The following is a 16,326-nucleotide window of genomic DNA, read 5'->3' on the forward strand; positions in this document are numbered from 1 at the left end:
GTTTTCTTTTTCTTGTCTGGAGGCCTGCTGCCAGAGGCCCTCTCTTCAACTCTAGGCCTCAGGCGTTTATTTGACTGATCGGCCTGTACTGAGATACACCCAGTTCTCCCTGTTACGGTTACTGTTTATATAGATTTCAAAAAAAAAAAAAAGAAATAAATAAATAAATAAATAAATAAAAATCAAGAAATAAATATATATATATATATATATATATATATATATATATATTTAATACAAATACAAAAGGAATTTAAAAAAAATAAAATGAAATTTTTTTTTTGTACATCAATATTCCTCGTAGATATATAGAGGTATACGGAGAACCTGTATATACACCTGGTATAAAACATAAAAATAAATAAAAGGAGAAGAAAAATTACAAATTAGAGTATATATATTTCTGTTATCTCTGTACATAACAAATTCCAAAAGGGGGAGCGGGCCAGCTTCATCGTCACCCGGCCTCATCCAGGCCTGATCTGGGCGAGCCAACCGCCCTTGCTAGTATTTATTATCTAACATGGCAGACGACAATCCCTCTAAACGTCCTTCCTTGAAGGCTAAGGCAAAGTCCCACTACTTGCGCAGGCAGGACAAGGAACCTAAGAGCTCTAGACAGGACAAGGAACCTTCCAAGGCCTCCCAACGTGACGCCTTAAGGCGCCACAAAGCGTTGGAAAAAGAGTCTGACAGGCGTTCAAAGGAGTCCCGCTCGGAGCCGTCAATACTTCCTCCTCCAACCACTTTTACACCCACTGCTGCTGGTCTGCGCCAGGATGAACCCTCTACCTCCGAGGTTCCACCTCACATCAGGGCTTGGATGGAATCAGCCATCCGCCAGGGCATTGCAGAGGGACTACAACACATGACCAGATCAGGCTTCTCTCCATGAGCCTCCGAGCACGACTCTTTATCCATCAGATCCTTCCACAACCGGTCCCCCGGTTGATCAGGTACTCTCTCAGAGGGACAGCCCTCCTCCGGTTGGGGCCCAGGTGGAGGAGGATGGGGACTTTGGGGATTTCAGGGAAGAGGAAGAGGACTCCCAGATGGGATCCTCCCGCTACAGTGAAACCCTCTTAGAGGCTGACATCATGGAGGGGAGATGTCGGAGGACGAGGGCACTTCCCGACCAACCCACTTTTGGGGGCTGTTCAAGCCGCACATGTTCAAGTCCCTCCTCCTTAAGGCCAAGAATGTCTCTGGCCTTCTTCCCCAGTCCCCTGCAAACCTCCCCCCGTCCCAGAGGGCCCGGAGGACTCCATTTTCACCCAACCAGTGGTGGAAGCTGAGGTCATCCCTTCCCCTCCCATCTTCGTGGATCTGGTAGCGAAGCAACTCACCTCCACAGGGACCCCTCCTACACCCTCTAGCCAAGACAAGAGATTCTTTAATCTCGATTCGGCACTATCTAGCCTTCTGAACATTCCGGAAGTTGATGACCCCATTGTGGGTCTGGTTTTCTCCTCTACTCCTAGTGAGGCCCTAGAGGCCTTGAAACCTGATGACAAGCGGGTGGAGTTGGCGCTGCGCAGGGCCCACCTATCTGACGCCTGGGCCATTAAATCATCTACGGCCGCTTCTTTTTCACAAGGTCCTCTATCCGCTGGCTACGTCAGCTCAAGGAACACGCCCGCTTCCAATCTCAGAGCACACCAGGACATAGCGGTTAGTGGCTGCAGCCGAGTTCTCGGCTGACGCCACTTACCAGTCGGTAAAATTCTCTTCCAGGGCCATCACATCGCACGTCACGGCTCGCCGCATGCTATGGCTCAAACACTGGCAGACGGACGTAAAGAATAAGGTCAAGCTGGCCACTGCTCCCATTAAGGGAGATAAACTGTTTGGCCCAGCTTTGGAACCACTGCTGGTCGAGGGCTGCAGTAAGAGAAAGTATCTGCCCTCCCTTTTTCATGATCGGAGGCCAGGGGCTCTCAGCCCTTTCGGAGGAGCTTTCCCGCCCCTTCTACCAACCCCTTCCCGCCCAGATACCCTAGACCCCCTTCCTTCCGATCCCAGGACTGCACGGTCCCGGGCGACAGAACCAGACGCGGTGGCAGCTACAAGAGACCCTTTCGGGGATCGGGAGGAAGGCCCTACCGCAGAAGGTAGAGCCTCTTCCTCCCTCCCCATTGGCGGCCACCTCAGCCACTTCGCCGCCCAATGGGACATATCCACATCCGATGCATGGGTTAGGGACACAATCAGGTTTGGTCTCGCCCTGGAGTTCAGGTCCGCCCCCCAATTGTTTCATCCCATCCCCTCCTCAAGGGATCCCTCCAAAGCGTGCACTAATGGATGCAGCCATCCATCATCTTCTTGACATCCAGGCCATTCAACCTGTCCCTCCGAATCAGAGAGAAAAGGGCTTTTACTCCCATCTCTTTGTGGTGCCCAAACACTCTGGGGTTGGAGAGTCATCCTGGACTTGAAACGGCTCAACCGTCACCTTATCCAGCGTAGATTCAAAATGCACACCTTGCAATCAATTCTTTTAGGCACCAGGCGGGAGACTGGTTATCTTCCATAGATCTTTCGGAGGCATTCCTCCATATTCCAATCAGGCCCTCCCATTACAAATTCCTCAGGTTCTGTCATAATAGCCTTCACTATCAATACGTGGCCCTACCCTTTGACTGGCCTCGCCCCCGGACCTTCACCAAGGTCCCGGCGGCCCTGGCGGCTCATCTCAGGAGCGTGCCCGTCCGCCTCCACTGCTACTTGGACGACTCCTTATTCTATCCCCGTCCAAATCCCAGGCAGTCAGGGATACCAGGGTCACCCTCTCCGCCTTACGGGCACACGGGTTTCTAGTCAATTGGCAAAAGAGCCAACTTACCCTTCCACCCGAATCAACCACTTGGGTGCCATAATTGATTCGGTTTCTCAAAGAGTTTTCCTCTCTCCGGAGAGGTTCCTTAGCATTCAAGCCCTGGTCAAACAGAGCAGGCGTTCAAGGAGGGTGGCCTTGCTGGACCTCTCTAAATTGTTGGGCAAAATGGTGTCATGCATCTCTATTATTCCCTGGGCCCGTCTACACAGCAGATCCCTCCAGTGGTTCCTGCTCCCGTTCCAACGATCCGGAAGAAGCAACTCGAAGGCCAGAGTCAGGGTCCCTCCAAGGGTCCTCACGTCTCTTCTCTGGTGGACCAATCCTGCCATCAACAGAGGCCACCTCTTCGTGGAACCTCAACGACTCTCCGTCACTACGGACGCAAGCCTGTCCGGTTGGGGCGCTCATCTCGACTCGCTCTCGGCACAGGGCAAATGGTCGCCCGACCGAGCAGAGGTGCAGCATCAATTGGCTAGAGCTTCACACTGTCCATCTGGCCCTGTGCAGTTTCCTCAGATCCGCAAACATCACGTTCTCGTTCTCACGGACAACGTCACGGCCAAGGCCCATATCAACAGGCAAGGGGCACCCAGTCCATCCAGCTAATGAGGGAAGCCGGCGCCTTTGCCGCTGGGCAGAATCCAACCTCCTATCACTAAAAGCCGAACACATCTCCGGAGTAGACAATACTCAGGCGGACTGGCTGAGCAGGGCCACGGTGGACCAGGCAGAATGGCGTCTCCATCCATCCCTATTCGAGGAAGCGTCCAGAATATTCGGCCTTCCGGTGGTGGACCTCTTCGCCTCCCCGTCCAACACTCAGCTTCCACGGTTCTTCTCCCGGTATCCGTCTCACCGGTCGGGAGAATCACAACGCCATGCGCTGCCCATGGCCCCCAGGGCTCCTATATGCCTCCCTCCGCTCCCGTTAGTTCCCAGGTAATACAGAAACTCATTCAGGAGAGGGCAGTCCTTCTCCTGGTGGCTCCCTATTGGCCCAGGCGACCGTGGTTTGCGGACCTCCGCTTTTTATCGGTAGCGCCCCATGGAGGATCCCCCCGGACTGGGTCTCCTCTCTCAGGGGCCCTTCTGCATCCGGAGCCTCAATGGCTCCAGTTAGCCGTCTGGAGGTTGAGCGGATCCGTCTGACTAGTGAGAAGCCCTCAAGTCAAGTCATCGACACTATTTTGGCCGCCAGGCGACCTTCCACTACACAAATTTATGATGCCACTTGGAAGGGTTCTGCAAGTGGTGTAGCGGGTCTCAGATTGATCCTCTCTCTCCCTCTGTGGCTCAGATCCTAGAATTTCTTCAGGAAGGCCTTCGCAAGGGGCTCGCACCTAACACCCTGAGGCGGCAAGTTTCTGCCCTCTCAACCGTGGTCTCCTGTGATAACTACGGTTCCCTTTCTCATCACCCCGGGTTAGATCTTCCTTAGGGGCGCCACCAACCTGTGCCCTCCCACTGTTCACAGGTTCCCCACATGGGACCTCAATAGGGTCCTCGTTTCTCTTACATCGTCCCCGTTCGAGCCTTTGAGGGATTCATCCCTTCAGTTTCTCACCTTTAAGGTAGTTTTTCTAGTAGCTATTACTTCTGCTCGTCGAGTTTCGGAATTAGCAGCTCTGTCAGTCAGGAGCGATCTATGCGTGTTCCATGCAGACCGGGTGGTCCTTCGTCCCGACCCCACCTTCCTACCCAAAGTTAACTCTCCCTTCCATAGGTCACAGGAACTGGTTCTACCAAATTTTTGCCCTAGGCCCTCCAGGGGCAGGGAGGTCCTCTGGCACACCCTAGATGTTAGAAGGGCCTTGCGTATATATATTAAGCGCACTCAATCCATGCGAAGGTCGGAATCCCTCTTCCTATCCTTTCAACCCAGGTCACTGGGGCTTGGTTTCTCCTTCCACCATCAGTCGCTGGATCAGGGCTACTATGCGAGGTGCTACCTTTCCCATTCTCTGCCCGCTCCGGGTGGAATAACCGCCCATTCCACCAGAAGTGCAGCCACCTCGGCGGCCTGGGCCACGCAAGCCCCCATCACTGACATTTGTCGGGCAGCCACCTGGACCTCTCCGTCCCCGTTTATCAGACATTACAAAATAGATACGTACGCCTCAGCGGAGGCCTCTTTTGCCGACGGGTCTTACAGAGGGTCATCGGTGATCCAGAGGGGCCTTCGGGCCAGACGGAGTCCCACCCGTAGGACAGCCCAGCTTTGGTATGTCCCAGTCTCTGGATGCTCCGAGCGGCTCGAGGGGAGAATGGGCGTTGGTTCTTACCTGATCGCCCCTTCTCGGCGAGCCGCGAGGGAGCATCCAGCCCCACCCTAATTTCTCCGTCTGGTGGGGACTCTTGCTTCAGCCAAGGAGCCAATAGTAGATTAGAAAGAATTAATAACCTCTCTTCTCGTTATCGCAAAAAGCTGGGGAGAGCTGCGCGATGCCACGTGAGGGAGCGGAGCGTTTCCTCATCTGAAGCTCAGCCTGCAAGAAGAGGACTCAGAAGCACATCCCAGTCTCTGGATGCTCCTCGCGGCTCGCCGAGAAGGGGCGTATCAGGTAAGAACCAACGCCCATTCTGATTGGTTGGGGGTTGGCCATGTTCTGATTGGCTGGAGGTGTGTTCTGTTCAGGTGGGGGCTTGGTTGTGCTCAGGTTGGTCTTAGTTACTGGGGATTTGAGCTGGTGAGCTGTGATCTTGCTGTTTGGCTTCGAGTTCGTGGTCGTGCTGCATCTTCATGGTGGGGGTCAGTTCGCTTCATGTATGGCTCAGAGGGGTTTGAAGTGGGTAGTGATGCAGCTGCAGTGCGACTTCTGGTCTGTGGTCGTGTCTCATCTTCTGTGTGGGTGTGAGTCTGCTTTTTACGTGGAAGTGTGGTGGTGGCATCTTGTGTGGCCCTCGTGGGTGTGGGTCTGGTGTCATTCATCATGTTAGGTACTCGTCTGTTCATGAGGGCGGGTTTCCAAATGGCTGGTAAGCGGGAGATGTCATCTCTTTTATTCATGCTGTGTGGGCGTTTTTATCTCTATGGCTTCTCTGATTATTCTGTTGTTGAAGTGTTCGGTTTTGGCGATAGTTCTGGTATTTTTAAAGTCAATCTCATGTCCTGTGGCTTTGAGGTGTTGGACCAGGGAAGAGGTCGGTTCTTCTTTTTTGATTGAGTTCTTATGTTCTTCAACACAGAAGAATAAGTGCACGTGTTGAAGAACATAAGAACTCAATCAAAAAAGACCCCCAACCAATGAGAACACACCCCCACCCAATCAGAACACAGCCAAGCCCCCACCCAATCAAGTCACACCCCCACTACCGTGTTTCTCCAACAATACGGCCTCCACCAATAGGAAGCCCCACCATGTTTTATTGGCATAAAATCAAATTAAGCCCCTCCCAAATTACGCCCATATTAAACATGCGAAATGGGGGAGCGAAGCTGCCGTTAGTAAGTGCACTTTTGTTGCATGCCCGGATATGGTGCTGCCTGCGTTGGTGGGGCACTTCATATCGGGAGACCTTCCACCGTTGCTTCTCCCTTCTCCCTTGCTGCCCCTTCTCCCTTGCTGCTGCGGCGTTTGGCGCAGCCACGTGTGGCCAGTCAGGGCTCCTCCCTGCAACCGGAGCCCTGAGGAGACACTTGGCTTCAGGTGCTCCCATCTTCCCTTTGCTTTGAAGGTAAAGCGAATTATTTTACAAAGCCTCCCCTGCCTGAGAGGGCAGCCCAACCCCACGTGGGAGGCTAATCTCCTGGGGCCTCTTCCGTTCCTCCCCGACCTCCCTACGCTGCGCCCCTCTGACGCGCCGCTCCTTCAGCCCAGCGAGCTCTTCCACCTCAAAGAAAGGCCAGGCGGGCGGCTGTGGAGCAGCAGCAGCGGGTCTGAGCCGCTCGCAGCGAAACAGCCACCACCCGTAGCCCAACGCAGGGAGAACGAGCGAGGTTAGCGCCCGCCAGCCCGGGCGAGATTTGGGAACGAGGGGCAGGAGGAGGTCGCACACACCCGCGGCTCACTTTTCCAGCTTTGCCCAGCCCTTACGGCTCTGGCGCGACCCTGGCAGGATGTGCTTTTAAAGTTGTAGCTAAACGTTGCTACAACTTTAAAAACGTTGCTACAACTTTAAAAGCACAACTATAATGACGTGGGAAAATACCCGAACAAAGCTGAAGGCCATACATGTAAGTACCCGCGAAAACTTAAGAATATATATATATATATATATATATATATATATATATATATATATATATATTCTTTCTTTGCATAATAAAGAATGTTAAATTGAATGTTATGCAAAGAAAGAATGTATTGCATGAACACATTCTGTAGACATCCAGAAAATTACATCTAAATGCAACTTGTCTCATAAAGGTTAATAAATTATTCTGCTTGTTTAGTTTTATTGCTTCATATTCTTTGCAGAAAATGACCAGTAATTGCCATCTCATTAAAATTATTACCTAACTCCCACATGGTAAATGTTGTGGAATGTTATTATATGCATGAAAACAACACTCTTTATTTTTGATTATGGATTAAATTAATAGGTTTGATGCATAATATGAATAGCATTTTTACAAGCTAAAAGTCGTATTCATTACAAATATTAAATGAAACAAAATGAAATGGGAGTGAAAATGTGAATTTCTAAGTGATATTAATAACAAAGTTATATAGCACTATAAAAATTGCCAGATTAGCATGGTGTTGTCATACACTCAAAAGGGTTATAAGATTTATGACTTAGCTGATGCTGTTTGGTCCTTATCTCAATATTTTTAATAATTTTGATTCATAATAACATGAACTAATATGTTATGTAGCTTTTGATGTGAACTGCCTATTTATGGATCATTAGCTGTGGTACAAATGTCTTCATTTTATGCCATACAAACATTATATTAATATCTGATTCAAGACATTTTGTTGTCTGATGTAAAAACTTCAAATAGTATCTGTCATGTTTAAGTGGCAATCTGATTCAAGGCTAGTCTATTTTTTAGAGGAATAAGAAATAATTAAATATTGTGTTATAGTATGGTCTAATCCAGTGGTCGCCAACCAGTGGGCCAGGGACCACTGGTGGTCTGCAGATAAATGTCTCTCCCAAAGTACTCCCCCCCAAAGCAATTAATCTTGGCGGTGCAGAAACACAATGCTGCACCATATGGCCACCTGCTGGTCCCCACCCTTCGGCCGAGTGCAAACCTTACCTTGAGTAGAGCCACGCGAGCTGGAACTGGAAGATAAGGCCAACAGTGCGGGAGGGAAATATGCCCCAGGGTGGCTTGCTGACATTGGTGGGAAAGTCGGTCCCATATCCCAGAGCTTCAGTAGTCACAAGACTGGCCCTTTGGTCATCCCGGAGCAGCTCCTCCAGTCTATGGCAGGCCGGTGCAGCCGGGTGGAGGAGCAGCTGCTCCAGGATAACCAAAGGGCCAGTCTTGTGACTACTGCAGCTCTGGAATATGGGACTGACTTTCCCACCAACATCAGCAAGCCACTGTCAGTCAAAATTCATATTAGTGGTCTGCGGAATTTAAAATTATGAGTTTGGTGGTCCCTGAGGTCCAAAAGGTTGGTGACTCCTGGTCTAATCCACTTCTTTAAGCATTACTGCCTCTGATATTTATGTTTTATGTACACACTTGGTGTATTGTATTTTCATACAATTTGGAACCTCTTCATAGCAGAGTTCCTATAAATTAGGAGCAGACCAAAATCATCCTGTGTCTGCCACCAAGTCTTCTATTGTATTTTATAGTTTTCTATGGAAAGTCCCTTTTAGCTGCAAACTGCAATTAGAACAACTCTACAGTATATTTTTATCTATTTTGCCACTGAATATTTTACATGATTGCTGAAATCTAAAAAGGGATTTTTTTTTACATTTTCTTTTTAGTTTTTTTAAAAATAAAGCTTGATTCTATTTATACCTTGAGAGATTGATTTGTTTCCCAAAGGAGTAGGCTAATTTCCTTTGCCATATGTTTCAGTGAATAAGGCTAGGACGGAGGCAGTGCTATAGAATTTATTTTTTTCTTTTGACTTCATTTTTGTCATTTACTTATATAGATGCTTTGTGAGTCCTATGTGTCCTACACTGCAGGATTGGGGGGAGGATGACAGGTAAAAGCACCTGCCCGCCCACCCAGAAGATAGATAGTGGAGGTGAGAACTACCAATCCACTTCACTAAGTCAGGAGGTAGAAATAGAGCATACAGAACCCAAGGAGTCTTACAAAGGGAGCTTTGAGATTTTTACCCTATGAATTCAACCAAATTCTGCCACTACAATTGTGAATAATGCTATGATTCTAATACAGCGGTTCCATAATGCCTGTTCAACATAGGCATTTGTGAGTTAACATCCCAAAGATTCTGAACCTTTAAAATCCTTGTCTATAAAGGTTAATCAGAACTTTCCATCCCTTAATACTTTGTACCTAAATGCATTAAATCTGCTTATTAAGTAGGCTCATTGCAGTTGGTAGGTGGGGCAGATATAATATCTGATAGACCTAAAGTCTTATTTACCTAGTTTGTTACTTTAAAAATGTTGAAATGTTGTATATGGAGGACCTGTAAAGATTGAATTTCGGAATATCCATTGTGATTCATAACTGTTTCCTTCACATTGATGCTCTGACAGGAGCACATTATTTGAGGTATTGTTTAACTTATGGATCAGGTTTTAAATAAAGAAAAAATCAACACTCAATTTCTGGTTGACAATGTGACTACATTTCTAGAAATAACTATGATATAGTTTCACATTTTAAAACTTGGCAAGTATGTAATATTTGACATTGAGTTATACTTAAAACATCAATTTCTTCAGAAGGATGGCAGTAATTTTTAAAGAATATAGACAGAAATTGAAGTGAAATCATAGGACTATTATTCCATGAAGTGTATAATTTTAAACAGCACATTTTAGTTGTATGTCTTTTTGCATGGTGGTCTATGTCACCTAGAATCAATAGCTAGGATTTTTGGGGGGTATTAAGTGCTTCAGGATATTGACAGAATTACTTTGTTTAGTTTGCTGCTCCATCAACCAGCAATAATTTATTCTATTATATATCTCATAAGACAGCAGAAATATTGCTTGTGTATAAGGACCTTGCCTTTTCTTACTGCTGATTAAATGAATGTGAATGATTGACTGGATAGTCTTTCAAACCCTACTCTGTCTTTGTAAACTCGTAATGCTAGTGCTAAAAGCAAGATGTATGATAATTGCTTTGCTTACAATATGCGACACAATTTGGGGAGGAGAAAAGTTTGTTCACTTATAAATGTTTCTGCTTTTCATTTTACAGTCCTAACTAATTTGCTTTTGCCCATATTTACATCTTCATTAACTTGAGATTACTTGGAGGATGCAAAGTTCTAAGGGTCTTCTGAAGAATTCTTCAAATCCCAGGATTCATTTCTGTTCATAATAATTTCATAATTCCTGGTCCATTTCAGAATTACCTGCTTTGAGCGATTCTAATCCTCATCAGTAGTAGAACAATTTGTTCTGCAAAAAAAAAAAAAAATCAATGTATATAGTTGCCGAAAGGCGTAGCTGCCATCAGTGGGTTCATTGTTAGTTTCTATGGAGACAGCAGCCTACTCTGAATGGCTGTTAGATCTTACAGAAAGATGCATGTCTCTGTATAAGTTCAGTACTGAGCAAGTGAGCTTTCTCATTCAGCTTCATCCTCTAGCATATCTTAACTGCCGCAAATAGTGGGTGACCATGCAAGGATCACCCAGGAGGCGTTTGGCAGTGAATATTTTTAGCAAGTTTTTTCAGGGCCGGAGACATTCTTCTTCTGATCCTCTTCTTCGAGTGCTTCAGAGGCGACGGAGCTCAGTTGTAGAGGTCCTCTCGACTTCTACGCACCGGGTTATGGTGGCTATTTCCTCTGTAAGCCCTGAAGAGCTAAATGCTGCTTTTCATGAAAGAAGAAGTAAAGTATTGGCATTTTTATCATTCTAATATTAATTCTGATCTTCTTTTATAACTAAGCATTTTAAGTTGACCACATCACTTAATTAATACAACAGTGCTGTATCACTTTTAAGCTTACTATTTTTATGAGATTGTTTATAATATGAACAAAGATAACAGCTGTTACTAAATGTTTTTAGATAATGTGATGATCCTTCTTGTATTAAGGAAATACTATATATATAGGCATCAAGAAGGAAAAGTCTTATTTCTTTGCAAATGTTTTATTTATGGGTTTAGTTTATCTTTTTATCTTTGTTTTTCAGAATTGATTTTTGTTGAAAATTTTTATTTTGTCTTGCCATTGGGTTACAGGAAGATCTAGACGTCCAACTGCAAAATATACAAAAGTTGGAGAGCGCCTTCGTCATGTTATTCCTGGTCATATGCAGTGTTCTATGGCATGTGGTGGCCGTGCTTGCAAATACGAAAATCCAGCTCGGTGGAGTGAACAAGAACAGGCTGTTAAAGGATTATATTCCTCCTGGTAATATACAGCATTCTTTTATGATACATTTCCAAAAATGTTACTTTTAAATATCTTATGAAGCAGTTTGTAACTCTGTTGAACTAATTTCAAAAAAAATATGCTTAGTATTAGATTATACATTCAGTGAAACAAAACAGTTTGATAAAGATTTAGACAAAAAAATCAGAAATGCTGGGCAGTTTATATATAACATCTGGGTGTCCATGAGCTTAATGCTTAAAACATTTATATGCTAAAACTGTTGGTTGGATTCAAACAAAGGTCAATTGTTTTCATCTAGGCATTAATTATACTGAATGCATTCTACTGATGTCAACAGAAACTAAATTCAACTTAATCCAAAATGTTTACAGCTGAAACATGGATTTCATTATGGATATATTTATTGCAGACTTAAATGTAACTAAGATTCAAATGTATTGATCATATAATTGAACTAAAATGTTAAATTAACAAACCAACAGAATATAATGAAAGCGTTGTCAAGAGGTGTGGGATCATTTTATAAACTTTAAAAGATCACTCTGAAGAAAAAAACATTTTATACATAGATAAAAAACCAGAGTGGTGTTAGCTCTGTTTTATTATCACCATATCTTGGCATCTTATTAGCATTCTGTTATGTAAGTATTTTATTTAACAAAGATCAAAAACATTTCAAAATGCTTCAAAATGTTTAAAAGCACAACATATGTTATGATTAATTTGCTAAAACAATGAAACACGAAAGATGCCTGAGAGATACTTTTACTCCTACTTTTTCATGTCTTCTTCCCTTCAGGATAACAGATAACATACTGGCTATGTCTCGACCCTCCACAGATCTTATTGGGAAATATAATATTATTGAACAGTTCCAAAGGTAAAAGAAATTGGTAACAAATTACTAAAGTTCTTATGAGACTGAAGCTCATCCTCCTCCCCCGATTGCTCAGATCATTTGTAGCAATTTATTCTGAAATAAGAAAGAACATGGGATGCGGGTGGAAAAGACTCTGAAAGGACACTTAGTTCAATAATTCATCATCTTTTTCTTTGCCTAAGATGTGACATAAAAACAGTAATTAACCTTCAGCGTCCTGGGGAACATGCTAGCTGTGGGAATCCACTGGAACAAGAGAGTGGTTTCACCTATCTTCCTGAAGCATTCATGGAGGCGGGAAGTAAGTTTGCTCCTGCTGCTGCTGTTCCTGGTTAATTATAAAGTGTGTTGCTTGCAGGCTGTTTCTGCCACCTACTTCTAAGGTTAAAAGCAGCAAGTTGAGGAATGTTTATTGATGAAAAAAAACAACATACAACTAATGAGAATGTAGAAAAAGAGAGGGCAGCTATCATAAATGGCTAAAGCATCCATGGAACTGACAGCTAAATTATGAAAATTGCACCTGGCAATATCTGTACTAGCAATTATTCACAAAACATTACACAGAACAATAGGCATATATTCACTGTAGTAATTGTGTGTGTGTGTGTGTGTGTGTGTGTGTGTAACAGATACATACATATCTACTTAATTAGCATCTCTTTCACAAGAATGGTTTTCCACAATGTTCAAACAAATAGCTGTGGTTGACTATTTTAAAAAGAATGTAATTAATTTAAGAATACTAAGTGTGTATTTTTAAATACTATCTGGGTGCATGTACACACATACACAGAGACATCCCCCCTTCATTGTAGGTTTTATAAGCCAGTTTCTAAAGGAAAAACCCTACTGAATTTGGAGTGTAAGATTGGAAAATTAAAAGTTAAATAAAAAAACATTTCACAATGTGGAAAGAGAATTCATTATCTCTACTGCAGATATTGGGAATGTCATTAGGATATATTTGTGGATGTACTGTTTGGTCTTCTAATTATAATGTTCTAAATATTTTTTCTAGTTTATTTTTATAACTTTGGATGGAAGGACTATGGTGTAGCTTCTCTCACTACTATCCTCGATATGGTCAAAGTGATGACTTTTGCCTTACAAGAAGGGCGAGTAGCTATTCATTGTCATGCGGGACTTGGCAGAACAGGTACAAATACGCAACAACTAGTTTAATTAAAATGTATTTTTCTAAAATTCAATATTGAACTTTATACATTGTACAGTATGCATTGCAAAGTCTGCACAAATTACAGATACTCCTCAACTTACAACCATATAGTTAGTGACCGTTCCAAGTAATGATGGCACTCAAAAAGTGACTTATGACCATTTTTCACACTTACAACTGTTGCAGCATCCCCATGGTCATGTGATCAACATTCAGATACTTGGCAACTAGGATGTGTTTATGATGGTTTCAGTGTTCCGGGATCATATGATGACTTTTGCTGACCTGATAAGCACATAGGGAACCAGATTTTCTTAACAACCATGTTATAACTTAACGATTGCAAATATTCATTTAATGTTGCAAGAAAGGTCATCAGACTCACTTAACTGTCTTGCTTAGCAATGGAAATTTTGGGCTCAATTGTGGTAGGTCAAGGAGTACCTGTATTTGTTTGTTGGCATTTCTTGGAATTTTTCTTGGAAAGTAGCCCATGCCTCTAAACTGCTTTTTGAGTTCAAAGAAGAAATTGAGAATTAATCATGAGAGCATCTATAAAGATTTAAGAGAAATCCTAGTTTTCAACTGTATTTCCCTTGTCATTATTTCAAAAGAAAACAGAACTTTAGAGTAGAGAATTTAGTTATTCCAAAAATATTATTCAAAAGAATAGGAATTCTTTAATGCCCTTAAATAGAAATGCAAACTATGAATGCCTTCTCTCTCTCTATTTGGATACCTACCATTTGGAAATAACTTGCTTGGCTATTTGTTTTTTAGAATTCTCTCACCTCCACTTCTAAAGCAGAGAAAACATTTGCAGGAAAGCTTAACATAGCCTTCTTTGACCTTATTTTCTCAGCAAATAAAATTCTATGCTTCAAAATTCTTTTTTCCATCAGTCCATGTAGAGAGAGGTACCTGGGGCCAAGTTACTTTCCTAAAAGATTTTTTATATGTTTGTGTGTTGTGTGTTTATGTTTCTGGGACAATTAATAAAACCTTGCAGAAATATAGAATGAGAATAATGGTAATCAAGTCAGAAAGAAATAGATGAAATAATAATAGTGAAATTGAATAAGAGTAAAGAGAAGTAAAGAGAAATTGGATAAGAGGTATTTGTATGCTCATATGGAAATGGTTTAAAATAGAATTATATTGTATAAAATAAGGTTTTATTTGACTTGTAAAATTTACAATGGAAAAAAGTTTAAGTATGTAATGGTTAATGATGATTTGTTTGTCTTTAAAATTAATAAAATTTGTTTAAAAAAAATAATTCTTTTTTCCATCTGTGACCTCTGATTTTGTGTGCAATTTATTCATAAAATCGGCTGGTTTAATGTATAAGTTTCAATATATAATGTTCGTTTATATAATGTTCATATTTAATTTTTAAAATACTTTAAGTAGTTGTGTATATGTATAGAAGTATAAACACATATCTAGAGAGAGAGAAAGAGAGAAAGTATATAATCTTAGGTTTTACAATTGATGGGAATTTATTTACTGATCAATAACAGTCTGCTGTGATGTCAAGCGCATCTATGTGTTGTTTTCTGAGTTTATCATTGTTTTATTTTAGACTTTACCTGAACTTCAAGATTAATTTATTTTTATATGTCACTTTCCAGGTGTCTTAATAGCTTGTTATTTGGTTTTTGCAACAAGAATGACTGCAGACCAAGCAATCCTTTTTGTAAGAGCCAAAAGACCTAATTCTATTCAGACTAGAGGGCAGTTGTTGTGCGTAAGGGAGTTTTCACAGTTCTTAATTCCTCTCAGAAATGTTTTTGCCACCTGTGAGCCCAAGGCACATGCAGTGACTCTTTCCCAGTACTTGATCAGGCAGCGGCATTTGCTGCATGGATATGAAAGCAGACATCTCAAGTATGTGCCAAAACTGATCCATCTTGTTTGCAAATTGCTCTTGGATTTGGTTGAAAACCGGCAGGTGATAGAGGAAGAATTAATAGATATGCCAGATCTGTCAGCTGAAATTGAGGAGACTGTTTCTCAGTTAGCTTCTACGGAACTTGATAAGGAGTTAACAAGACAAGACAGTTGTACTTCAGAGCCATTCTCTCTCTCAGGATCAAATCCTCTTCATCCCAGTGAACATGAATGTGATCCTCTTTGCAAATCGAGGACCTCTGATTACTTTTTGTCTCTTAGCCGTTCCAAAAGGCGCCTTAGCTATAGTGAATCAGATTTAAGAAAAGCTGCATTTATCACCGAGCCAGGAGAAACGCTATGGTCAGTGCCTGTACAAGTGCCCCTCTGCAACAAATCTAACCCGCCAAGCAAGGTGGACCACTGCCAGCCTCTTCACATTGAGCTAAACCAAGAAGTCTTAATTCGTAACACATTTACTTTCTCAACTCAGGGAAAATTTAATCCAGGAAAAAATGAAGACGACTCTTCTGCCTGCCATAGACCTAGACATACAAAAAGAATACTGCGTAGTAAAACCTTTTCTTCAGGCCTTGCATATCATCGGGAAGAAAAAAAGGAGGACGAGGAGGAAGAAGATGAAGATGAGGAGCTGAAAGGATTGAACTATAATTTTGTGAAAAAGGATATTTATGGTAGACGAATATCGTCAGAAGATTCAGACTCTTCTAAAGCAGAAAATGAGATCTATGATATCAGAGATCTTTCTGAAAGAATCCCCCATATCATTGTGCAATCAGAATTAACTCAAGAAGCACGAAGAATTTTGGCAGCCAAAGCTCTGGCAGGTCTGAATGAATTTATGGAAGCAGAAGAAGTGAAGTCTAAAGTAGAAATGTGGCAGGTATTTCATTTTGTAATATTGTCAGTAATATTGTCAGTGATGTGTACATTAGGTAAACATAGAAAGAGTGTCCCTGGTTAGGAGCAGTTGAGATCTTCTATTTCCTATAAGCTTCAGTGATGAGCAGTAAACAGCCAGCCAGCTTGTATGTGTGTGTTTT

General features: G+C 42.9%; 1 protein-coding gene across 7 annotated transcripts in view; it reads left to right on the top strand.

Annotated features, from left to right (window-relative positions):
- The window catches only part of PTPDC1 (protein tyrosine phosphatase domain containing 1), a 47,078-nt gene that overhangs the window by 23,013 nt on the left and 7,739 nt on the right, over window positions 1–16,326 (top strand). For 5 of the 7 annotated variants that reach the window (XM_026676707.2, XM_087954807.1, XM_087954808.1 and 2 more), the window contains 5 exons: window positions 11,153–11,324; window positions 12,109–12,189; window positions 12,372–12,490; window positions 13,211–13,348; window positions 15,004–16,166. In XM_026676707.2, the coding sequence (XP_026532492.1) occupies window positions 11,153–11,324; window positions 12,109–12,189; window positions 12,372–12,490; window positions 13,211–13,348; window positions 15,004–16,166 (1,673 nt within the window). Of the gene's footprint in view, window positions 1–10,525; window positions 10,797–11,152; window positions 11,325–12,108; window positions 12,190–12,371; window positions 12,491–13,210; window positions 13,349–15,003; window positions 16,167–16,326 lie in introns of those variants that run through there. The other 2 variants (XM_087954810.1, XM_087954805.1) reach the window with 2 other exon arrangements.

The sequence above is a fragment of the Notechis scutatus genome, chromosome 2, assembly GCF_049901735.1.
Source record: "Notechis scutatus isolate UNSWTSFEM ecotype Mainland chromosome 2, rNotScu1.2, whole genome shotgun sequence".
In the NCBI taxonomy this organism is placed as follows: Eukaryota; Metazoa; Chordata; class Lepidosauria; order Squamata; family Elapidae; genus Notechis; species Notechis scutatus.